Source organism: Pongo abelii, chromosome 20 (assembly GCF_028885655.2).
Source record: "Pongo abelii isolate AG06213 chromosome 20, NHGRI_mPonAbe1-v2.0_pri, whole genome shotgun sequence".
Taxonomy (NCBI): domain Eukaryota; kingdom Metazoa; phylum Chordata; class Mammalia; order Primates; family Hominidae; genus Pongo; species Pongo abelii.
In genome coordinates, this window is record NC_072005.2 from 21565150 (window position 1) to 21590382 (window position 25233).

At 37.6% G+C, this 25233-nt stretch overlaps 1 protein-coding gene and 1 pseudogene across 12 annotated transcripts; both read left to right on the plus strand.

Annotated features, from left to right (window-relative positions):
• Window positions 1-423: 423 nt before the first annotated feature.
• Window positions 424-25233, plus strand: LOC100438822 (zinc finger protein 493). 12 transcript variants are annotated; one of them, XM_063720008.1, is made up of 6 exons: window positions 425-545; window positions 1380-1469; window positions 3420-3730; window positions 8434-8560; window positions 9063-9161; window positions 19565-23808. In XM_063720008.1, exons 4-6 carry the CDS (start codon window positions 8527-8529, stop codon window positions 21469-21471), a joined length of 2040 nt encoding a protein of 679 aa, XP_063576078.1. In that variant the 5' UTR covers window positions 425-545; window positions 1380-1469; window positions 3420-3730; window positions 8434-8526; the 3' UTR covers window positions 21472-23808. The 12 variants fall into 12 exon arrangements, with proteins under 12 accessions (XP_063576074.1, XP_063576073.1, XP_063576078.1 ...); XM_063720004.1 differs by lacking the exon at window positions 3420-3730 and having other exon boundaries at window positions 424-598; window positions 9066-9161; window positions 19565-25233; XM_063720003.1 differs by lacking the exon at window positions 3420-3730 and having other exon boundaries at window positions 424-598.
• Window positions 21476-22316, plus strand: LOC134759397 (zinc finger protein 431-like; annotated as a pseudogene).

The window sequence follows — 25233 nt, forward strand, 5'->3', positions numbered from 1 at the left end:
CTTCTTTATTTTTAAAGTCTGGCTACTAGAAAATTTAAAATTCACATGTGGCTCACATCTTATTTCAGAAGATTGGCTCCTTTTAAAAATCTCAGGTGCTAGTTCAAAGGACTAGGAGCCAGGAAGGTCACAAAAGCTGAAATTTTAAAATAATTATTTTTTTAAATTTGTGAATAGCCATATATTATTTATAAGTTCTTATGACCTTATACACAAGGTTAAGGGAAAATACCCTCTAAGGTGTACCTAGCTCAGCTCAGAGAGGAAGCCCTGCCTGAAAAGGCTGCAGCCTAGGCTGTCACTCTTTCTTCACTCCGCCCAGCATTTGGTCATATCTTCTGTCACTCAGGGCCTGAAGAGGCGGGCCCTTAAACCTTATCCAATCAGGGACGCAGAACTCGGAACCGTCCAATTAGGCACACAGCTGGAGCGGCGAGGACGGCTTCCGGGATGTGGCTGGGCCATTGTTTCTCGCTGCTGCGGGAGCTCCAGGTCTCCCCTTTACTGCTCTGTGTCCTCAGCGTGTGTGGCTTCGTGACCTGAAGGTATTGGGAAATCCATAGCTAAGACGCCAGGACCCCCTGAAAGCCTAGAAATGGTGAGAGTGCTGGGTCCGAGAGAGGGGAAGGGGTTGCTTGGAACTGGTGGGAAGTGGCTGTGGCGGGACTCAGGCCTCCCCGCAGTCAGCTCCCCAATCTGCTCCCTGAGTTCTCCTTGCCCAGCTCGGCCTCAGTCTCCTTCAGCCATAAGTTGGCGGCTGCGCCGACAGCCGGGGCCCTGGGCGTCCTGTCTCTTCCCTGCACTGTGACTGTGCCCTGCCTGGAGCCCTCTGGCAGTTCTGCACCCGCAGCGCCGCGTCTCTCTCAGATTGTGCGGGGACCACGAGAGGGTCATCAGGGGAGAATCCTGACTTGGGGTGCGGGTTCATGAATGGGAAGTGCTTTGGTCCGTGGGGTTCCCAGTTGCTATTTTCTCCTATTAGAAATTTATGGGCGTCACTGCAAAAATATTAAAGAATGTAATCAAAGAGTGGCTCTAGAATTGTAGAGCACCCAGCTATGGTTTGTAGTTTGTGGTCTGTGGGAGAGGCTTGAAGAAAAGTCTTATAAAATGCATGATGAAGAAACCAAATTTAGTAATTGGTTAGGTACAGTTACATGGTTTCTTAATTTGTGCGTTAAAGGTGAAAAATTTCCTAGTTATGTAATCAGAGCTTAATTGGCAGTTTACAGTTGCTGAAGCCTGAATTTTGTTTCTCTGAATGTAGTAATTAAAAATAATGCACCTGAGTTAGATTTTTTTTTTTTTAAGTAAGAATCCAGGGACTAGAAATACCTCAGTCTAATTGCCTGCCACTTAATTATTTTCACACTCCACAGGGAACTGATTTTCTGCTGTATTTTTCACCTGTGTCCCGATCAGAGTCTTGGAACCCATCCCCCATTTCTCCAGCCTCACTCTGGCTTGCAGTAAGATAATTTCCAGTTTCCTCTGACGTTCCCAAATGCCAGCTTTTCCTCCCTAATTCACATTATCGCCTATTTGTCTTTTACTGTACTTTTTTATACCATATTTTAATTAATTATTTTTTTGGCAAAGCGTTAAATGGTGCATTTAAGGAGATTTGTTATCTGTTTGTAAATATTTCCCATGAAAAGAAGGCAAATAATAATACCGTGACACTGCATTGTAGTAAATCTCTGTCTCTTTTGCTTTTATCTTGTCTAGGCACAGAGATGTTACCAGAATGTTTTTGGGTCAAAGTTCTCCTTTGGAAAATCTATGGGGTGATGTGTCCTCAGCCACCCTTTGGTTTTTTCCTGGTCATGGGTTTCAGTACTATCTGGGGATAAACCAAGATAACTGCCATGGTTATGTTAGCTAGAGTGTCCATTGGATCTCAGCTTCTGGTTTATTTTCTCCCATAAGATGACCTGAGGTATGGAGTGTATCGTCTCAAGGGAGCAAGTGGATATTCTGGGGCTGAGGGGAAGCTTCTGGTGTACTCTTATTTTGAAACGGTAACCCTTTGAAATGTTAAAATTGCCTTCCCTCAACCAGGCTTTCATTTCTTGGAGACAAATTGCTGGTCAGCCAATCAGATGCTGGTAATTAGGGGAAAACACAGAAATAATTTCTGCCCCCTGGATTCTCTGAAGCGGCAGAAAAATAGTGAAATAAATATAGTAAAAGAAAAAGAGTAAAAAAAAAATGAAAAATTTGTGGCCAAAAAAATAGTATCCCAAAAGACAAACAACAAGAACAAAAACAGAACTGACTCCAGTGAGATGTTGTAAGAGCTTGCAAAGTAAAACGCAACTGGGACAGTCACCGAGAAATACTGCAGTGTCTCCTGAGTGGGTGGTTCTTGAGCACACAAGTGAGCAGGAGTGGGTGGAAGAATCTCTCAAGTGATTGAATGGCCTGACTTGAAACATGAGTCAGACACATCTGTTATTTATTTTTTATTTTTTATTTTTTTATTTTTGTTTTTTTGTCTCACTCGGTCACCCAGGCTGGAGTGATGTGGCCTGATCTTGGCTCACTGAAAGCTCTGCCTCCTGGGTTCAGGCCATTCTCCTGCCTCAGCCTCCCAAGTAGCTGGGACTACAGGTGCCCGACACCATGCCCGGCTAATTTTTTGTATTTTTAGTAGAGACAGGGTTTCACCGTGTTAGCCAGGCTGGTCTCAATCTCCTGACCTCGTGATCCATCCGCCTCGGCCTCCCAAAGTGCTGGGGTTACAGGCGTGAGCCACCGCGCCTGGCCCACATCTGTTATTTAACCAGCACTGCCACTCATGGATTTGTCACCTTGAAGAGATTTGTTCACTTATTTTGACCTCAGTTTTTTAGCTGTAAATTGCATTATATTAGCAGGGCTTGAAAAGGTAGAAAAATATTTACAAAGGGCATAAAAGATGTGGGTTTCAAAAAATTAATATCTAATCATATATGTCATTTGTTAAAAATTCTCACATACCTTTTTCTTTCCCAGAGTGAGTTTATAAATTTTCTCAGGTGTGTTTTTTTATAGCTGGGTGATTTCAAACAGAATTTTAAGGCTTAGCTTTTAGAGTGATGCCAAGAAAAAGAAGAGGAAAAATCTCTATTTCATTTTTGCTGTAGAAAATGAATATATTTCCATGAGAAAATGTGGTAGATAACTGGTGAGTTACATAGATTCATAAAAACATAAGTTCCTTTTTTTGCAAGGTAAATTTTTGACAGTGAATATCTCTGTTCAAATCCTGCTATCTTGATTTGTGAGTTTCATGCTAAATATTATGAGATGAAACTTGGTACTGCCTAGAAGTGTTTTCATATGACTCATTGTTTACTGCATGATTTTTAGTGGAATTAATAGAATAAGACATTTATTTTCTAAAAGAAATAGATACTTTTGCTTTTCTTGTTAAGGTATACAATATAAGCACCTTGGCCGGGCACGGTGGCTCATGCCTGTAATCCCAGCACTTTGGGAGTCCGAGGCGGATGGATCACGAGGTCAAGAGATCAAGACCATCCTGACCAACATGGTGAAACCCCGTCTCTACTAAAAATAGAAAAATTAGCTGGGCACGGTGGCATGCACCTGTAGTCCCAGCTACTCGGGAGGCTGAGGCAGGATAATGGCTTAAACCTAAGAGGTTGAGGTTATAGTGAGCCAAGATTGTACCACTGCACTCCGGCCTGGTGACAGAGAGAGACTCCGTCTCAAAAAAAAAAATGTAAGCACCTTAAATTTTTGTTCTCGTATGTGAACACTGTGTTTCAGTAATTTTGCTGAATTTTTTAAATACTTAATTTCAAAACCAAGTGAGTAACTCTAACATGAAAATTAAAGGTTAAGCCCAGTGACTCAGAGCTAAGGCTAATACTGAGCCTGCAAAAGGAGTTTATTAAAGGCCTAGTTAGTTTTTTTTTCTGGAGAGCCTCCCCTGCAGATGTTCCAGCCTGCTCACTCCAGCCATGGAAGAAGCCTTTCTGCTGACAGAAGCTACAGAGTCCTGGAAAGCTACAGGCAGATGCAGTTAAGGTTAAGATAAAAGGGGACAGGGAGGGTCATACTGACCATGTAGTTGTTATTGTACATCAGGGATGCTACTGATTTAGTATCCTGAAACTTTGCTGAAGTTGTTTATTAGTTTAAAGAGCTTTTCTGCTGAGACTGTAGGGTTTTGAAGATACAGAATCTTGTCATCTGCACACAGGAATAGTTTGACTTCCTCTCTTCCTGTCTGCATGCCTTTTATTTCTATCTCTTCCCTGATTGTTCTGGCCAAGACTTTCAATTCTATGTTGAACAAGAGTTTTGAGAAAAAGCATTCTTTTCTTGTGCCAGTTCTCATGAAGGAATGCTTCCAGCTTGTGTTCATTTTGTATGTTGGTTGTAAGTTTGTCATACTTAGATGACTCATTATTTTGATGTAAGTACCTCCAATGCCTAGTTTTTTGAAAGTTTTAGACATGAAGGATGGTAAATTTTATTGCAAGCTTTTTTAACATCTACTGAAATAACCCTATGGTTTTTGTCTTTAGTTCTGTTTACTTGAGGAGTAACATTTATTAATTGTATGTTGAACCAACCTTTTATTTCAGAGATACAGCCAAGTTGATCATAGTGGATTAGCTTTTTGATGTTCTCCTGGATTTGGTTTTCCAGTATTTTGTTGAGGATATTTTCATCAATGTTCATTAAAAATATTGGCCTCAAGTTTTCTATTTTTTTGTTTTATATTTGCCAAATTTTCGTATCAGAATAATGCTATTTTTATATAATGGGTTGGAAAGAAGTCCCTTTTTCTCAGTATTTTGAAATAATCTTAGTAGAAGTGGTACCAGCTCTTATTTTACATCTGGTAGAATTCAGCTGTAAATTTGTCTGGTTCTTTGTTTTATTTTTGGTGGGCAGGCTATTTATTTATTTATTTTATTTTATTTTTTGAGACAGAGTCTCACTCTGTTGCCCAGGCTGGAGTAAAGTGGCACAATCTCAGCTCACTGCAACCTCCACCTCCTGAGTTCAAGCAATTCTCTGCTTCAGCCACCTGAGTAGCTGGAATTACAAGCATGCACCACCACACCCAGCTAATTTTTGTATTTTTAGTAGAAATGGGGTGTCACCATGTTGGCCAGGCTGTTCGCTGTTCTTGAACTTCTGACCTCATGATCCACTTGCCTCAGCCTCCCAAAGTGCTAGGATTACAGGAGTGAGCCACCATGCCTGGCCAGCTATTTATTTATTTATTTCATTTTATTTATTTATTTATTTATTTTTGAGACGGAGTCTCGCTCTGTCGCCCAGGCTGGAGTGCAGTGGCACAATCTCGGCTCACTGCAACCTCTGCCTCATGGGCTCATGCCATTCTCTTGCCTCAGCCTCCCAAGTAGCTGGGACTACAGGCACCCGCCATCACGACTGGCTAATTTTTTGTATTTTTAGTAGAGATGGGGTTTCACCATGTTAGCCAGGCTGGTCTTGATCTCCTGACCTTGTGATCCGCCCGCCTTGGCCTCCCAAAGTGCTGGGGTTACAGGTGTGAGCCACCATGCCTGGCCCTGGCCAGCTTTTTATTACTAATTCAACTTTGGAGCTTGTTATTGATCTATTTGGGGATTCAATTTCTTATTTGTTCAGTCTTTGGAGGATGTGTCATTGCTCCAATGTTACAATCCTCAAGCTTATCCCCAACAAACTCTCTAATTATATTCATGTTTCCTCAGTTTTTTCCTTTTAGGTAGACATATTACTTAGAATGTGCTAGAGGAGCCTCTGTGAAGGGATCTCTCCTTTGATAGTACTCTGCTTGCTGTAACACCCAAGAATGCAGAGTCAGGCTAACCCCACCTAGAGTCTGCACATAGGGTCAGGCCTCTGCCTGGGATTTACAAGAAAGGGCCAGACTTTCAATTGTGAATATAATGAAAACCAACCAAATGCATTTTCTGCATTGTGAGACGTCAACATAGACATCTTAAAGCCCCCCTATGAGAGTGTGGCTTTTTAAGCTTTTCAGATCTTGTTTAGTGACCTGCTACAGTTATATGAGAGGCTCCAGGTATAAATAGAATCTGATGACAGAATCTATAAGTGTAAACAAGCATCTTCAGAGTGAGAGATCAAGGCCACAAAGTATCCAGGGCCATGACCACAACTATACCTACCTGTAAATTGTAATAATGGAGTAGCGTATTCTTGTGCTTCTTCTTACCCAAAAGCTAGTAAATCAGGATAGGTGATCCAGGTTCTGGAGCTCCACCAAAGCAGTTCCATTTTCTATTTAGAATCAGCCTGAGTTTCTCCAGCCTGGCTTGTCATTGGGCCATCAGCCTTGGGTCACTGAGAACCCTCTCACAATCACCTAGGTGTCTTTAAGACATTTGAGGATGTCAGGGACAGAATTGTGTCAGGATTACATGGCCAATTTGCAGAAATCTCTTTACTTGTGCTCTCTCCACAGGTTCTGTGTATTGTTCTAGGTGAAAGTATTCATGTTTTAATTGTGTCTCATGTGACTCTTAAGGCGAGAACAGAATCAAGTGTGTGGAGTTCAAGATAGATTCATGAGAGTTAAGTTTCACCTTTGCACTAAAAGGTGGTCACAGGAACTGTTCTGTTTGGTTTTGATAGGAAGAGGTCAGTGTGACCGTATTTTTATTACTGTAGCAGAAATTGCTGGTGTTTGTGGCAAGGGCAGGCACATGAATACAAATAGAAAAACATATTTTTATATTCATTGAGCAACTCATTGTTCCTGAATCTCTGCTGTTATAAAGGACAAAAATGGGTGGGCTTTTTCTGCAGTTCTTTGTTCTTTTTTCTGTGGTTGTGAGGCTAGCAGGTAAATAGGTGGTGCTGACTTCTTTACAATAATTTTCTCAAGATGCAGGTGTAACTTCTCCAGAGAATGTCATCTGAAAAGGATTTCCAAAGAAGGCAAAAGAGGAAAAATGGCTTTTTTTTTTTTTTCAGCTAAATATGTCTCAGATGAAGAGCTGTGTCCACTCTGCCTCTTGGAGTGCCATACATTTAGTCCTTGCAAACCTTTACTTCTCTACTTGTGTTTCTTTTCCTCTAATGAGTTTGTTTTAACTACTTTTAAAAATTCTTGTGATAGTCAGGGGTCTCTGCGAAATGTTTCTCTCCTATATCCCAGAACCTTTTCTACACTCTCTAAATCATGGCTTATACACCATGCAGAATTCTTAAAATGAATTTATAATCTGCACTACTTAAAATGTTCCCTTTGTTGCCGTTGAACATGGGAAAATGTAGATATTCAAGATTCCCATTGGCAGAAAGCTGGGGTCCTTAGTAAAGATAAATAACATGTAATGTTGTGGCTTCATCTGTTTTCTCCATTAACTCTATGTGGAACAGGATTAATAAAATGCTTATTTAAACAGGATGGTGTTTATTACCCTGAAAGTTCTGAGAAAAAGTTATTGAGAGATACCTGCTCTCTCAGATGCTAAAGAAAGATTACTTTAGAACGTTATTAAAAATTACAGAACATAGAAGATATCTGCATTTTGAACTCTGCATAAAACTGATTTTTCTGTATGGTTAACTTCAAACTGTAATTTACTTTTTGAGGGGCAATATCTCAGCAGTGATGATGTCTTCTTCTGTGTTCATCAGCACATCATGAACATTTGTCCTAATGCAGTTGATTTTAAAATTTACTTAAAGAGCTCTCTGAAACATTTATTTCACTATAGAGTTAATTATTTTTCTCTTCATTATTAAGTATCTATGTAGCTAAGGAAGAACTGTGCATAAACCATCACATTTAATCTGGCAGCTGCCTTTCTTTCTTGGGTTTTCCTTGCATATATCTATCTGTCTTTGGAAAATGAAGACTCTTGTCTTTGTTTACAGGGCAGAAAAATTGAGTAAAACACAGGTTCATCCACTTACTGGATATTTGACAAAATATTCTTTCTGGGACAAACACATTGGCATTACTAGTGAGCTTGTTAGAAATTCAGAAACTCAGAGTTTATTTCAGATCTTCTGGAAAAAAAAATCTGCACAAGATCTCCAGTTTATTGTTCACATTAAAATTTGAAAGGTGCCTTCTAACTCAACATATCTTTTTTGTCTGAAAAATATACACAACTCATTCTTTGTGTGGCAAATATAGCACTAAAATATGTACATGTTTGTGTTTATGCCTTTAGTTTTATACTTTAATATTCATAAAAGTATATATACACTGGTGTTGTACATCTTATACCATTCTCTTCTCTCAGAGTTAGAGAATACATTAGAGAACATTTCTGTGTTGAAAATTGTTGGATAATTTCAGTCATTTCTGTAAGTCAGAATGAATTTTCTTTACTCTCTCATTTAACCTTAATTCAAATGATAAATTTTGCCCACGTGTAAATGTGTGTGTGTGTGTGTGTGTGTGTGTGTGTGTTTCAGGGGCCGTTGACATTTAGGGATGTGGCCATAGAATTCTCTCAGGAGGAGTGGCAATGCCTGGACACTGCTCAGCAAGATTTGTATAGGAAAGTGATGTTAGAGAACTACAGAAACCTGGTCTTCTTGGGTGAGAATAACTTTAATACACAATCCCTTATATACCCTAAAGTTTTCATTTCTCTGTTTTTGTAGAATAATTTTTGGTAATTTATGCTTTGCATAAATGAGTTTCTGATGCCTGTTTTAAAAAAATCTTGAGGAATTGTCCATGTGGAAAAAAATTTCTTCAGGATGTTTTATCTTGGCCTGATCTTTTTACATTTCTGAGCCAGTCTGTATCCTTCACTCTAGAGTAGTGGTAATTTCAGAAATTTAGTGGTATAAAATATTGTTGTCCATATGTTAAAATCTACATGCCACCACTAATTTTTTATCCATGAGTACTGGGTGGTGAAATTAAGCACCTACAAACTTAAAATATTTTCTAAATGTTAAGAACTTTCTGTCATTAAATAGTATTTTGGGATAAATTTTCTAGAATATTCTATTACATCCTCTTTACTAAGCATGGTACTAGGTAGATAATTTGAGAATATGGGCCAGATTCATGTTATTTATTTTTAATAAAGCAGGTATTGCTGTCTCTAAGCCAGATCTGGTCACCTGTCTGGAGCAAGGAAAAGATCCCTGGAATATGAAGAGACACAGTATGGTAGTCAAACCCCCAGGTAGGTGAGAGTGAATGAAACAGTTGACGTAGATGAAAGGTTGAAAGATTAAAAAAAAAAAAGCCAGTCCTGGCTAGGAGCGGTGACTCACACCTGTAATCCCAGGACTTTGGGAGGCCAAGGCGGGTGGATCACCTGAGCTCAGGAGTTCGAGACCAGACTGGCCAACATGGTGTAAACTCTGTCTCTACTAAAAATACAAAAATTAGCTGGGCATGGTGGCAGGTGCGTGTAATCCCAGCTCCTCCGGAGGCTGAGGCAGGAGAATTGCTTAAAACTGGGAGGCAGAGGTTGCAGTGAGCCAAGATGGTGCCACTGCACTCCAGCCTGGGGGACGAGAGCGAGACTTCATCTCAAAAAAAAAAAAAAAAGGAAAAGAAAATAGTTATCAAGTGAATATAATACCATCACCAAATTTGTCCTGCTGATTTGGGAACCTATGTTCCAAAGCAAAGAGTGTCTCGGAAGCCTGAGGCATTTTTTTGATTTTTTTTTGTTGTTGTTCTTGTTCTCACATAGGGCCATCTTCTGTCTTATGCTTTTAAATTCTCTAAGGATTCTTCTTTCTCTTCATTGATATTCCTTCAAGTTTACAGTGAGAGCCAAATCATCTTCATGGCATATGAGACCGCACAATCTGACTGCTTTTCCGTTGTTTTGGAGGACACACAAATATCTGCATCTGCATGATTTTGAGAAACTTTATGTTAAACTATTTTATTAGTTCTCTTTTTGCATCATTTCTAAAATGTGTGAGGGTAGTGGTCTCTGTTCTATTGCTTTTTATGTTAATTTTCTGAACATTCTATCCTGTTTTTATTAGTATATTCCTGAAATATAGTTTGAAATTATAAAGTATGATGTCCCTCTGCTTTGTTTTTTTTTCTCATAATTAATTTGGCTGTTTGAAGTTTATTGTAGTTTTTTGTAAATTTTAGAATCATAGTTTTCATTACTATAAGAAAAAAATGCCACTGGAATTTTGATAGGAAGTTTGCTGAATCTATAGATTACTTTGGAGAATAGGGTACTTTAACAGTATTTATTTTTTCAATCCATAAATATGAAATATTTTTAAATTTATTTGCATCTTGCCTAATTTCTTTTATTGATTTATATCTTTCATTGCGGGTTAAATTTGTTCTCAGAAATTTATTATTTTAATTATATTTTTTAAAAGATTGCTTTCTTGGCCGCAGCCTGTAATCCCAGCACTTTGGGAAGCTAAGGCCAGTGGATCGCTTGAGTTCAGGAGTTCGAGACTAGTCTCGCCATTATGGTGAAACCCCGTCTCTACTGAAAATATAAATAATTAGTTGGGTGTGGCTGTGGGCACTTGTAATCCCAGCTACTCAGGAGGCTGAACCAGCAGAATCACTATTATTAATCTTAAAAAATTAATTTTTTTTTTTTTTTTGAGATAGTCTCACTCTGTCGCCCAGGCGGGAGTGCAGTGGTGCGATCTCTGCTCACTGCAAGCTCCGCCTCCCGGGTTCTTGCCATTCACCTGCCTTAGCCTCCTGAGTAGGTGGGACTACAGGTGCCCGCCACCATGCCTGGCTTATTTTTTTGTATTTTCAGTAGAGACGGGGTTTCACCGTTTTAGCCACGATGGTCTCTATCTCCTGACCTCGTAATCTGCCCGCCTCAGTCTCCCAAAGTGCTGGAATTACAGGCATGAGCCACGATGCCCGGCCTAATAAAAAATTTTTTATTTCTATTGTATCCAATTGCTTGTTTTAAGTGTGTAGAACAATAACTTACACTTTTATGTTAATTTTATATTTTCTTAATTTACTGACTGTATTTATTAGTTTAGACAAATTTCAATGTACTGTGGTTTTTTATGTGTAAGATTATATATTCCTCAAACAGCAACTTTTTACTTGTCTTCAGTTTCAATGGCTTAAAAAAATGTTTTTTTTTCATTATTCTGCCACATACTTACAGTGCTATGTTAAAATAGAAACATTGACAGTGGGCACAATAGAGTTTACTATTGGTGTCTGTGAATTTGAAATGGCAAACAACTTCTTAAGTTTTCATAAGCTGATTTCAGGAGGTAAAGATCTTCTTTTCTTGGGTCCCCAGTGTTCTGGGATGCCCTCTGGGTTTGTAGTGGAGTGGGGTTGTAACTTGGTTGCAAGGCTGCTGGGTCTGCATTAGGGTCCACATTTGGTTGTCTTGTTACAAGAGGCTTGAGTAGTTGTAATTCCCAATTTTTTTTTTTTTTTTTTTTTTTGAGACAGGAGTCTCGCTCTGTCGCCTGGCTGGAGTGCAGTGGTGTGATCTTAGCTCATCAAAACCTTTGCCTCCCTAGTTCAAGCAATTCTCCTGCCTCAGCCTCCTGAGTAGCTGGGATTACAAGTGCCCACCAGCACACCCAGCTAATTTTTTGTGTGTTTTTAGTGGAGACGGGGTTTCACCATTTTGGGTAAGCTGGGTCTTGAACTCCTGACCTCAGGTGATCCACCTGCCTTGGCCTCCCAGGTGCTGGGATTACAGACGTGAGCCACCGCCCCCGGCCACTTGTTTCTTTTAAATGCTTATTAGAAGTTTCTCATCAGAATATTTTATTTATAATTATACTGCATATTCTCTGAAATTTTACTGCCAATTTTTCAAAATACCTGCCTTTGATGAGTACAGTTACAGTCAAATACTGTAGTTAGACAAATTCTTTTTTAATGGTACATTAATGTTGCATACCAAATTGTATGAGTAAACGTCTTTTCCCGTGCAGTTTCATATTAGTGGTGTTTTCAGTGTAGGTATCTTAATATCAGCTTATCATGGTTTTTGGTTGTGTATTATAGTCAATTTGCAATTCTGTCTGTATACTTTATGTCAATGTGAGGTTGAATTAAAAGATAAATCAGCCATATGTCTATCATACTCATATATATGTGTGTGTTTATCTATAAATATGACCCCAAAATTGGTTATGGCTTATCTTGTGTATATTCTTTCTTTCTTTTTTTTTTTTTTTTTTTTTTTTGAGGCAGAGTCTCACTCTGACACCCAGGCTGGAGTGCAGTGGAGCAATCTCAGCTCACTGCTGCAACCTCCTCCTCCCGGGTTCACATCATTCTCCTGCCTCAGCCTCCCGAGTAGCTGGGACTACAGGTGCCTGCAACCACGCCTGGTTAATTTTTTGTATTTTTAGTAGAGACGGGGTTTCATCATGTTAGCCAGGATGGTCTCCATCTCCTGACCTCATGATCTGCCTGCCTCAGCCTCTCAAAGTGCTGGGATCACAGGTGTGAGCCACCGCGCCCTGCCTCTTGTATATATTCTTTCTTAGCTGGTTTTCAATGGTTGTTTTATCTTGTGTAAGTGAGTAGTCATGTAAATATTTTCACCATTTTTTATTTTCATGATTTGTTTAATCATGAATATATATTTCCTTTGTGTAAGAGAAGCACTTCTGTGATTTGAAGGTAATTTTTTAAAAGATTTATAATTCTTTATTTTTTTCAGTTTTTCAGTTAGAAAATTAGTTGTTGTAAAAACACATAAAATTTAGCATCCTAAATCTATTTAAGTGTACATTTCAGGGCCCAACATGTGGGGGGCTCACATCTGTAATTTCAGAAATTTGGGAGTCCAAAACAGGAAGATCACTTGAGCCCAAAAGTGTCAGACCAGCCTGGGCAACATATGAAGATTCTCTCTTTACAAAAATTTTTTAAAAATAGCCAGGCGTGGTGGTGTGCACCTGTGGTTCTAGCTACTTGGGAGACTGAGAGGGGAGGATGACTTGAGCCTGGAAGTTTGAGGCTGAAATGACCCTTAATTGTGCCACTTCATGTCAGCTTGGGTGACAGAGTGAGACCCTGTCTCAAAAAGAAGCTGTATATTTCAGGCATGTTAAGTATATTCACATTTTTATGCAAAAGACTTCTAAAAGTTTTACATCTTGTGAAACTAAAACCCAGTACCAATTAAGTAACAACAACGCATTTACCCTCTTCCCAGCCCTTGACAAACACCCTTCCAATTTCTGTTTTTATAAGTGTGACTACTTAAGATATATAAGCAGAATCATACAGTATCCATCATTTTGTTTCTGGCATATAGGTGACATAATATTTGCAAAGTTTCTCTTAAAATGTGACAATATTTTCTTCTTTAAGACTGAATAATATTTCATTGTATGTATATGTATATATATATATATGCAACATTTTTGATGTGTTTATAAATCAGGAGACATCTGAGTTGCTTCAGCCCTTTGGCTTTTGTGAATACGGGTACAAAAAACATGGATGTTCTAATAGGTCTTCCAGGTCTTGTGTTGCATATTTTGACTATAAATTCATAAATGGGATTGTTGTATTTGATGATAATTCCATTTTTAATTATTTGAGAAACATAACATTTTAAAATAATGACTGTATCTTTGTTTTCTGCTAACAATCAACATAGGTTTCATTTTTATTACATCATCAACAGATTTGGTGTGAGGCAATTTTTTTGTTGTTATTTTCATGTGTTTCTCTACAAAGTATTAATTTTCTGTGTCATTTCAAACGCTCTTTTTCTATGTGTGTATCTTTTCTGATGAAAATTGTGTTCAATTATTTGCTCATTTCTAAATCAATTTAGCTTTATTGTTCAGTTTTAAGAGTTGTTCATATATTGTGAATATTAACTACTATCACATGATTTTTGAATTTTTTTTAATGTGTGGAAATTTTCAAGTATAGTGTAGTTACATTTTTCTGTTTTTCTCTTCGTTGTTCATGCATTTAATATCATATGTAAGAAAATGGTGCCAAGGCTCATGTCATCTCTTTTTTCTAAGAGATTTGTTACTTTTTCATGTCTAAGTTTTTTGTTTTTGTTTTTGTTTTTTCAGACAGAGTTTCACTCATGTTGCCTAGGCTGGAGTGCAATGGCACGATCTTGGCTCACGGCAACTTCTGTCTTCCGAGTTCAAGCAATTCTCCTCCCTCAGCCTCCCAAGTAGCTAGGATTACAGGCATGCACCACCATACCCAGCTAATTTTGTATTTTTTGTAGAGACGGTTTCTCCATGTTGGTCAGGCTGGTCTGGAACTCCTGACCTCAGGTGATCACCCCCCTTGGCCTCCCAAAGTGCTGGGATTACAGGCGTGAGCCATTGCACCTGGCCACATGTCTACAGAATTTTTTTGTAAATTTTGTGAATATAGTTAAAAAACGATGTAACTTTATTTCATCAGTGTTGATGTTTTTAACATTATTTTTTGAGAAAATTATCTTTATCGTGTGCTCATGGCAACTTTGCAAAAGATCATGTAATCATATACAGAAGGCTTCATTTCTGGGCTCTCTGTTCTTTTCTTTCATCTTTTTATCTTTAAGTATCACACTTTTTGTTATTGCAGCTTTTAATGTGTTTTGAAATCAGAAAGTCTAATGTCTCTGTTCTTTTTTATGGGTGTTTTGCTAGTTATAGTTTATAATCAAATTATAAAATGTTAAGCAGGCTGGGTGCACTGTCTCACACCTGTAATCCCAACACTTTGGGAGGCTGAGGCGGGCAGATTGCCTGAGCTCAGGAGTTTGCAACCAGCCTGGGCAACAAAGTGAAACCCTGTCTCTACTAAAATACAAAAAATTAGCAGGGTGTGGTGGCATGTGCCTGTAGTCCCAGCTACTTGGGAGGCTGAGGTGGGAGAATTGCGTGAACACAGGAGGTGGAGGTTGCAGTGAGCTGAGATTGCTCCACTGCACTCCAGCCTGGGTGACACAGCGAGACTCCATCTCAAAAAAAAAAAAAAAAAAAAAAAGTTAATGTTTTTGCAAGAAAACCATGCTATTGTAATTTTTTTTTTTTTTTTTTTTTTTTTTTTTTGAGATGGAGTTTCGCTCTTTTGCCCAGGTGACAGTGCAGTGGCTAAATCTCAGCTCACTGTATCCCCTGCCTTTTGGTTTCAAGCGATTCTCCTCCCTCAATCTCACATTGCATTAAATCTGTAGATTACATTGAGCGTTATGGACATCTTCAAAATATTTCAAATTTTGAACAGGAGCATGCTGAAGGTGTGTTGTTCAATTTCTATGTATTTGTACTTTTTTTTCCTCTATCTTCTACTGCCAACAACAGCTCAGTCGGGGAGACCCTAACCCAGCGGTGCTAGAGGAATTAAAGACACACACACAAAAATATAGAGGTGTGAAGTGGGAAATCAGAAAAGATTCAAAGCTGAGAGCCCCAAACAGAGATTTACCCATGTATTTATTAACAGCAAGCCAGTCATTAGCATTGTTTCTATAAAAGATTGACTAAAAGTATCCCTTATGGGAAATGGAGGGATGGGCCAAAATAAAGGGATGGGGATTGGGCTAGTTATCTGCAGCAGGAGCATGTCCTTAAGGCACAGATGGCTCATGCTATTGTTTGTGGTTTAAGAATGCCTTTATGTGGTTTTCCACCCTGGGTGGGCCAGGCGTTCCTTGCCCTCATTCCGGTAAACCCACAACCTCCCAGCAGGGGCATCATGGCCATCATGAACATGTCATAGTGCTGCAGAGATTTTCTTTACGGCCAGTTTTGGGGCCACTTTATGGCCAGATTTTGGGGGCCTGTTACCAACATGTAAGTTCAGTGCTTTGCTGAGTTTTCTGAGTAGTCTTTCAAATTATTCAAATTATTGAACTTGAGGAGGAAGATGTGGAAGACCTTGGCTTGTTAGCAGTAGTTCAGAAATAGATGGTTATCCAGAGCCATGTGACTGGCATCTGTAGTTGCGACAGTGTTGTGGGACTGAGCTCTGAACTTGTGGATTCTGTGTTGGCTCTGGGTGGTGTCAGAATGGAGTTGTTGAACAGCCAGTTGGTGTTGGATAATTGGTGTTCAGCAAACTACAACTTTTTTTGTCAGATGAGAGCTACCACAGGGGCCTTGTATTAGGGTTCTCTAGAGGGACAAAACTAATAGGATGGATATATATGTATAGATGGGAGTTTATTTAGTGTTAACTCACATGATCATAAGGTCGCACAATAGGCCGTCTGCAAGCTGAGGTGCAAAGAGAGCCAGTCTGAGTCCCAAAACTGAAGAATTTGGAGTCTGATATTTGAGGGAAGGAAGAATCCAGCATGAGAGAAAGATGAAGGCGAGGCCAATGTAACCCTTTCACGTTTTCCTGCCTGCTTTTTTATCCTGGTTGTGCTGGCAGCTGATTAGATGGTGCCCACCCAGATTAAGGGTGGGTCTGCCTTTTCCAGCCCACTGACTCAAATGTTAATCTCCTTTGGCAACACTCAAAGACACACCCAGGATCAATACTTTGCATCCTTGAATCAAGTTGACAGTCAGTATTAACCATCACAGGCCTCCAGCCCAGCTGGAGGGAGACTTCAGATGTCTGAGGGAAGTGAGGGTTTGTTCTGCACACAGGTTGTCACACTGTACATTGTCCTGTTATTCTGTGTCTCCTAGGGTGAGAGGGAAGAAAGAGTAAAAATGTTCTGAGAACTACATGATTCTGACCCACTCTTGACCATACCCACTAGAAATTGACATGGCCACTCCTCTCCCAGGACAAGGTTTTACCCTCAGGAATTATGCCCACAATAGCTTTGCCCCTAGAGTTTTCTGCCAAGAATATACACAGGTGCCTAGAAGACTTCTGGCTTATCTCAACCCCAGACACTGAATCTGTAGCAGGAACCTGTCTCCTTCACCAACACAGGCTTCTGGACCTCCTGATCATAATCTCTTTTGCTTGTACAGACACAAAGTTTTCTGAAACAAAGAGACTTACTAATGTTAATTTATTGTTCTATTTGATTCTTGTATCTTTGTCCCACATTTTCTCTCTGTCTCTTTGTGTCTTCTTTATTTTTATTTTATATGCTTTTACTTCTTTCTTATTTCATGTATCTATATAGATGTATTCTTTGTGCTAAGAAATTTATTTTTATGTATGTGCATCTCTTTCCTGGAAAATAATGTATTTTAATATGACTGTATGTTGTTTTGTTGAATCTTGTTATTTTCATTGGAAGCAACTGCTTTCAGCACCTTTTATATGTAAGGTAGTGACAATATACTACTTTAGAATTTGTTTAGTTTTGAAGTTTTTTTTTTCTATTTAGCAGGACAGATTTTGTGATGGTATTATACTCACTTGATAGCTATTTTTTTCAGAACTTTGACTATATTACACATTATCCTTCTGACCTGCAAAACTTTTGTGGAGAATCCACTTGCTATCTCATGAGTATTCTTGCAAATAACCCTTTTTTTTTTTTAGACAAAGTTGTGCTGTTGTTGCCCAGGCTAAGTGCAATGGTATGATCTCAGCTCACTGCAACCCCTGCCTCCTTTGTTCAGGCAATTCTCCTGCTTCAGCCTCCGGAGTGGCTGGGATTACAGGCAGGCACCATCACACCCAGCAAAGTTTGTATTTTTAGTATAGACGGGTTCCCTCCCATGTTGGTTAGGCTGGTCTTGAACTCCCGACCTCAGGTTGTTGGCATGCCTTGGCCTCCCAAAGTGCTGGGATTACAGGCATGAGCCACTGCACCCAGCCAACACAAGAGTTTTATGTTGCAGCTCCCAAGAGTCCCTTTTCTGTGACTTTTACAATTTTGCTTATGTATATGTGTTTGATATAAATATCTTTGCTTGTATCCTAGTTTGTTGAGCTTTTTTATTTTTACATCATTTTTCAAGATTTTTCAGGTTTTTTTAAAAATATTTTTTTACCTCCCTAATTTGTTTTACTAATATTTTAAATATTTTTGTTCTTATTTCCAGTTTTCTGATTTTCTGTAGTTGTCTGTGTTCATATTTCACTCATTGAGTGTTACTCAATTTATTTCATTTTTTATCGTTTCTTCCTCAAAATTTTATAATTTTTTTTTTTTTTTTTTTTTTTGAGACAGAGTTTTGCTCTTGTTGCCCAGGCTTGGGTGCAATGGCATGATTTCCACCCACTGCAACTTCCACCTCCCAGGTTCAAGCAGTTCTCCTGCCTCAGACTCCCAAGTAGATGGGATTACAGGTGCCTGCCACCATGCCAGATTAATTTTGTATTTTTAGTAGAGACAGGGTTTCTCCATGTTGATCAGGCTGGTGTCAAACTCCTGACCTCAGGTGATCCACCCACCTCAGCCTCCTAAAGTGAGGGATTACAGGTGTGAGCTACTGCACCTCGCCACATTGTAATCTTTTATTAAAATTTGAACATTAAAAAGTCACCTGTCACAATCTTTGTAATATGGCCTTTTCCTGGCATACTTTGAACAATTGTCTGAGTCAGAGATTCTGAGAGTCTCTCAAGCATGTTCTTTGAGTGTGTCTTGTCTGAAATTTTGTGTTTATTTTTTAGTTAAAGGAAACTATTCATCTTTTTTTTTGGAGATGGAGTCTCAGTCTGTCACCAGGCAGGAGTGCTGTGGCGCGATCTTGGTTCACTGCAACCTCCACCTCCCAGATTCAAGCAATTCTCCTGCCATAGCCTCCTGAATAGCTAGGACTACAGATACGTGCCACCATGCCCAGCTAAGTTTTGTATTTTTAGTAGAGATAGGATTTCACCATGTTGGCCAGCATAGTCTTAATCTGTTGAATGCGTGATCCACCCACCTAGGCCTCCCAAAGTGCCGGGATTACGTGCATGAGCCACCGCACCTTGCACCTAGTCATCTTTTTTCTTAATATTCAGTAATCACTTGCTACACTTGTTTTCTTTCTGTGGCACTGCAGTGTCTCTACTGCTGTAACATTTACCTTTGGTCTCAGCAGACTCAAACTGTCATTCCAAAGTATACCACCATTTATTTCTGCACTATATATCATAGAAGACAGAAACCAGTGTGTGGAAAGGCCTGGACAAGCAAATAATAAAGAAGTTTGAGCCGGTATTTCACTAGTCTTTTTTAAACAAAATCAAAAGTTGGCAAGTTATCTCTTATTTATTTATTTTTTTATTTTTATTATTTTTATTTTTATTTTTATTTTTTTTTGAGATGTATTCTCACTCTTTTCCCCAGGCTGTAGTGCAGTGGTGCAGTCTTGGTTCCTGGTACCTTAGCCTCCCAAGTAGCTGAGATTACAGGTTGAGCCACTGCACCTGGCTGGGAATTTACTTCTAAAGGCATTATGTTATATTGGGGAGCAGGAATAGCCATGTTGGGTAAACGTAACAAACTTTTGCTTTTCCCTTCTGTGTGACTTTGTGCTCACCTGGGGTACTTCAAACACTTAACTCATTTATAATTTTTTCTCAGATGTATTTTGGTTAGTATGTTTTTGTTACATATATATGTCTATAAAAAATTAGAGCCTTTGGTATTTTGCTATGCTATTTGGTTTATGCATTTTGTATAATATTATAGGTTAGATTTGTAATCTATATCTGAGTCTAGTAAGTGGAGTAATTTGATATTTTTATTTCTTTCAGTTATATGTTCTCATTTTGCTGAAGACTTTTGCCTAGGACCAGGCATTAAAGATTCTTTTCAAAAAGTGATACTGAGAGAATATGTAAAATGTGGACATAAGGATTTACAGTTAAGAAAAGGCTGTAAAAGTATGAATGAGTGTAATGTGCACAAAGAAGGTTATAATGAACTAAACCAGTGTTTGACAACTACCGAGAGCAAAATATTTCAACGTGATAAATATGTGAAAGTCTTTCATAAACTTTTAAATTCAAATAGACATAACACAAAACATACTGGAAAGAAACCTTTCAAATGTAAAAAATGTGGCAAATCATTTTGCATGCTTTTACACCTACATGAGCATAAAAGAATTCATATTAGAGAGAATTCTTACCGATGTGAAGAATGTGGCAAAGCCTTTATCTGGTTTTCAACCCTTACTAGACACAGGAGAGTTCATACTGAAGAGAAATCCTACAAATATGAAGAATGTGGCAAAGCTTTTAACCAGGACTCAAACCTTACTACAGATAAGAGAATTCATACTGGACAGAAACCCTACAAATGTGAAGAATGTGGCACAGCTTTCTACCACTTCTCATACCTTACTAGGCATAAGCTAATTCATACTGGAGAGAAACCCTATAAATGTGAACAAAATGGCAAAACTTTCAACCAATCTTCAACCTTTACTAGACATAAGATAATTCACACTGGAGAAAAACCCTACAAATGTGAAGAATGTGGCAAAGCCTTTAGTATTTTCTCAACCCTTACTAAACATAAGATAATTCACACTGAAGAGAAATCCCATAGATGTGAAAAATATGGCAAAGCTTATAAGGAGTCCTCACACCTTACTACACATAAAAGAATTCATACTGGAGAGAAAACCTACAAATGTGAAGAATGTGGCAAAACCTTTAGTGTATTCTCAATCCTTACTAAACATAAAATAATTCATACAGAAGAGAAACCCTACAAATGTGAAGAATGTGGCAAAGCTTTTAAACGATCTTCAACCCTTACTAAACATACGATAATTCATACTGAAGAGAAACCCTACAAATGTGAAGAATGTGGCAAAGCTTTTAACCAATCTTCAACCCTTACTATACATAAAATAATTCATACTGGAGAAAAACCCTACAAATGTGAAGAATGTGGCAAAGCTTTTAAACGATCTTCAACCCTTACTATACATAAAATGATTCATACTGGAGAAAAACCCTACAAATGTGAAGAATGTGGCAAAGCTTTTAATCGGTCCTCACACCTTACTACACATAAGAGAATTCATACTGGACAGAAACCCTACAAATGTAAAGAATGTGGCAAATCCTTTAGTGTGTTCTCAACCCTTACTAAACATAAGATAATTCATACTGATGAGAAACCATACAAATGTGAAGAATGTGGCAAAGCTTTTAACCGATCTTCAATCCTTAGTATACATAAGAAAATTCATACTGGAGAAAAACCCTACAAATGTGAAGAATGTGGCAAAGCTTTTAAGCGGTCCTCACACCTCGCTGGGCATAAGCAAATTCATAGTGTACAAAAACCCTACAAATGTGAAGAATGTGGCAAAGCCTTTAGTATGTTCTCAACCCTTACTAAACATAAGATAATTCATACTGAAGAGAAACCCTACAAATGTGAAAAATGTGGCAAAACTTTCTACCGATTCTCAAACCTTAATACGCATAAGATAATTCATACTGGAGAGAAACCTTGCAAATGTGAAGAATGTGGCAAAGCTTTTAACCATTCCTCAAACCTTACTAAACATAAGCTAATTCATACTGGAGACAAACCCTACAAATGTGAAGAATGTGGCAAAGCTTTTAGGCGGTCTTCACATGTTAGTAGACATAAGATAATTCATATTGGAATTCATACTGAAGAGATTCTACAAAAGTGAAGAATATGGCAAAGGCCTTTACTGCTCCTATTCCCTTACTAAAGAATGTGGCAAAGCTTTTCATCAGTACTTTACCCTTACTACACATAAGATAATTCATGCTGGAGAGAAACCCTACAAATGTGAAGAATGTGGCAAAGATTTCTATTCGTTCTCATACCTTATTAAATATAAGATAATTTATATTGGAGAGAAATTCTACAGATGTGAAGAATGTGGCAAAGGCTTTAATTAGTTCTCATCCCTTACTAAACAAGAAAATTCATACCATAGAGAAATCCTACAAATGTGAAGAATGTGACAAACTTTTAACCACTTCTCAACCCTGCCTACACGTAAGATAATTCATACTGGAAGGAAACCCTACAAATATGAAGAATGTCTCAAAGCTTTTTACTGATTCTTAGACCTTACTAAACATAAAATAATTCATAAAGGAGAGAAATTTACAAATGTGAAGAATGTGGCAAAGCTTTTAACAAATCCTCATCCATTAGTAAACACAAGATAATTCATACTGGAGAGAAAACCTACAAATGTGAGGAATGTGGCAAAGCCTTTAGCCTGTCCCTCCAACTTACTGCACATAAGATAATTTATACTGGAGAGAAGCCCTACAAATGTGAAAAATGTGGCAAACCTTTTACCAGTCCTCAACCCTCACTACACATTAGATAATTCATGCTGGAGAGAAACCCTACAAATGTGAAAAATGTGGCAAAGCTTTTAACCAATTTTCAAACCTTACTAAACATAAGGTAACTCATACTGGAGAAAAATCTTACAAATGTGAAGAATGTGGTAAAGCCTTTATCCAGGCCTCAACTCCTACTAAACATAATTAATGATGGAGGGAAGCTGTACAACTGTGAAGAATGTGGCAAAGCTTTTAACCAGTCCTCAAACCTCATTGAACAAAATAATTCATACAGGAGAGAAACCTTACAAATGTGAAGAATGTGACAAAGCCTTTAACCAGTCCTCAATTTTTACTAAACATAAGAAAATTCATACTGGAGAGAAACCCTATGATTGTGAAAAATATGGCAAAGGCTTTAACTAGTCCTCAATTCTTAACACACATATGATAATTCATACTGGAGAGAAACTCCACAAACCATTAAGATGTGACAGTGCTTCTGACAACAACTCAAACTTTTCTAATCATAAAAGAAATCATATTGGTGAGAAATCCTAGAAATGTGGAGAATGTAACAAAGTATTTAAATGGTTGTCACACTTGATTATAGGTAATATTCATACTGGAAAAATTTCCTACAAGTGAGAACAATGTGGCAAAATTTTTAACTAATACACCTTATTGCACAGAAAATCATTTATATTTGAGAAAAATTGTAAAAATATAGACTGTGAAAAAGATGTCAGTATCTGCTCACATCTTACTAAACACCAGAGAGTTCATGCTTAATAAAAGCATGATAAGTGCAATTACTGTCAAGATCTTTCAGAAAATATTATCCTTTAAAGTGAAGAAGAGTATTTATATTAAAGATGAACATTACAAACATAAAGAGGGTTGAAGTACCTTTACTTGTATCAGATCTTATTGTCCACATTTTGTACTAGAGAAAAACTCTGAAGAGGTTTCTCAAACTTTGTTCAACATCAGGGAATTTATATTGGATAACTGTCTTGCAAATGTAATAAATTTGGGGAAACCCTTTTTCAAAAACTACAGCTTAGAAAACACCAGAGTTTATATGAAAATATATTTTCAAAGATGTAGTAAAAAAAAAAATCCAAATTTAAGTCTATGTAAATACCAGAATTTATAGTAGAAATATATGAGGAAAGTGACACTTTGAATATTCTATTAAATGAGAGTTGCGAGTATAGAAAATAATCTAAAAGTAAAGTTGGTAGAAAAATTATTTGTATATAACGTTAAGAGGAGTAAAATATTTTTGTAGAGTAATAACTATATCCAGATTATACTTTGTTTCTTAAAAAAATTACAGATTTTTTGAAAAGCAAATGACGTAACAACTCATTTTCTGCTGTTTCTTCATTCTTAATTCACTTGTGAAAGCATGTGATCATTTGTTGCTGCATCAGAGGTATGAGAGATTATTTTTCATTAGGTGGGCATTATTTATGATCTTTTCTGTGGATGAGTAAGAATATTAAAATGTAAGATGCATGATGAAAATCTAAGTGGAGAGGTTCTTTATGGTTAACTTATACTATTGAGTGATGCACGAGGTAGGTGTTAAGAATACTATTCTTTTGCATTATGAGAAAACTAGTATATTATGCATATATTATACTAATTGTACTTTTATATAATAAAATGCAGTACATGTTAAAAATTTTAAATTATGTGTGAAGGTAACTTTCAACATTTTTAACATGGTAAATATTATTGTGCATTCAATGAAGTGTTATTATGCCACAAAGATTAACCTTTTCCACCTTACCAAAAGTCATAGGTAAAAGATGGTAACAATATACTATTTGGTAACATAATGGACTAACATCTGTAGTCATCTCTTTTGCCAGTGGCTTCAAACTGCAAATAAGTTAAAGAATATTGTTCTTATAGGTTAAATTTTTATTTTTATTTTAATCATTTAAATTTATTTTTCTTAATTTTGTGGGCACATGAGTATATATACTTATGCCATGTTTGGCATATTTTGATACACAAATACAATATATAATAATCACATTGGGATACATGTGGTATCCATCACCTCTAGCACTTATTCCTTTGTATTACAAACAACCCAATTCTACACTTTTACTTATTTTAACATGTACAATTATGGCCAGGTGTGGTGGCTCATGCCTGTAATCCCAGCACTTTGGGAGGCTGAGGCAGGTGGATCACCAGGTCAGGAGTTCAAGACCAGCCTGGCCAACATAGTGAAACCCTGTGTCTGCTAAAAATACAAACAATTAGCTGGGTGTGGTGGCAGGCACCTGTAATCCAAGCTACTCCAGCCCAGGTGACAGTGTGAGGCTCTGTCTCAGGAAAAAAAAATATATATACAATTGTTATTGCCTACTGGGTTATTTTTATGGTTATAAAAATTATTTTAAAATATGCAATTATGGTTGGGTGCGGTGGCTCAAGCCTGTAATCCCAGAACTTTTGGGAGGCCCAGGCGAATGAATCACCTGAGCTTAGGAGTTCGAGATGGCCAGGAACCTGGGAGGTAGAAGTTGCAGTGATCTGAGATCGTGCCACTGCACTCCAGCCCAGGCAACACTACAAGACTTCATCCCAAGAAAAAAAAAAAAAAATGAACAGTTAAATTGTAATTGACTGACAGGTTATTTTTATGGTTATAATAGAAATCATATACAAGTATAAATAAAATACATTTCTGAGTCCTGAGTAGATATCTTAAAATTTTATACATATATATATTTGAACATGTGTCCTGTCTGCATGCAAACACATACAGACTTTAGTTTGGGTTAAATATACATTACTCTAAAAGATAAACTTCAGGTGTAAGGAAATTATAAAGTTTGTGTGAGTAGAAGTTTGTACTTATTTTCAGAAGAAATATTGGGGAAAAATTATTTTAACAAAGTGACTAGTATAAAACTAAAAGCCTCAAAAATGCTGAAAGCAAATGTATACTCTGCTTTGTGTTGAATTTATTACTGTAGTTATTGTATATGAAAGTGTTTCTTAATTTTCATTTTGAGATAGTTGTTAATGCATAGGAATGCTACTGACTTTGATGTTGCTTTTGTATTTTGAAAGTTTAATAAATTTGTTTAGTAAAA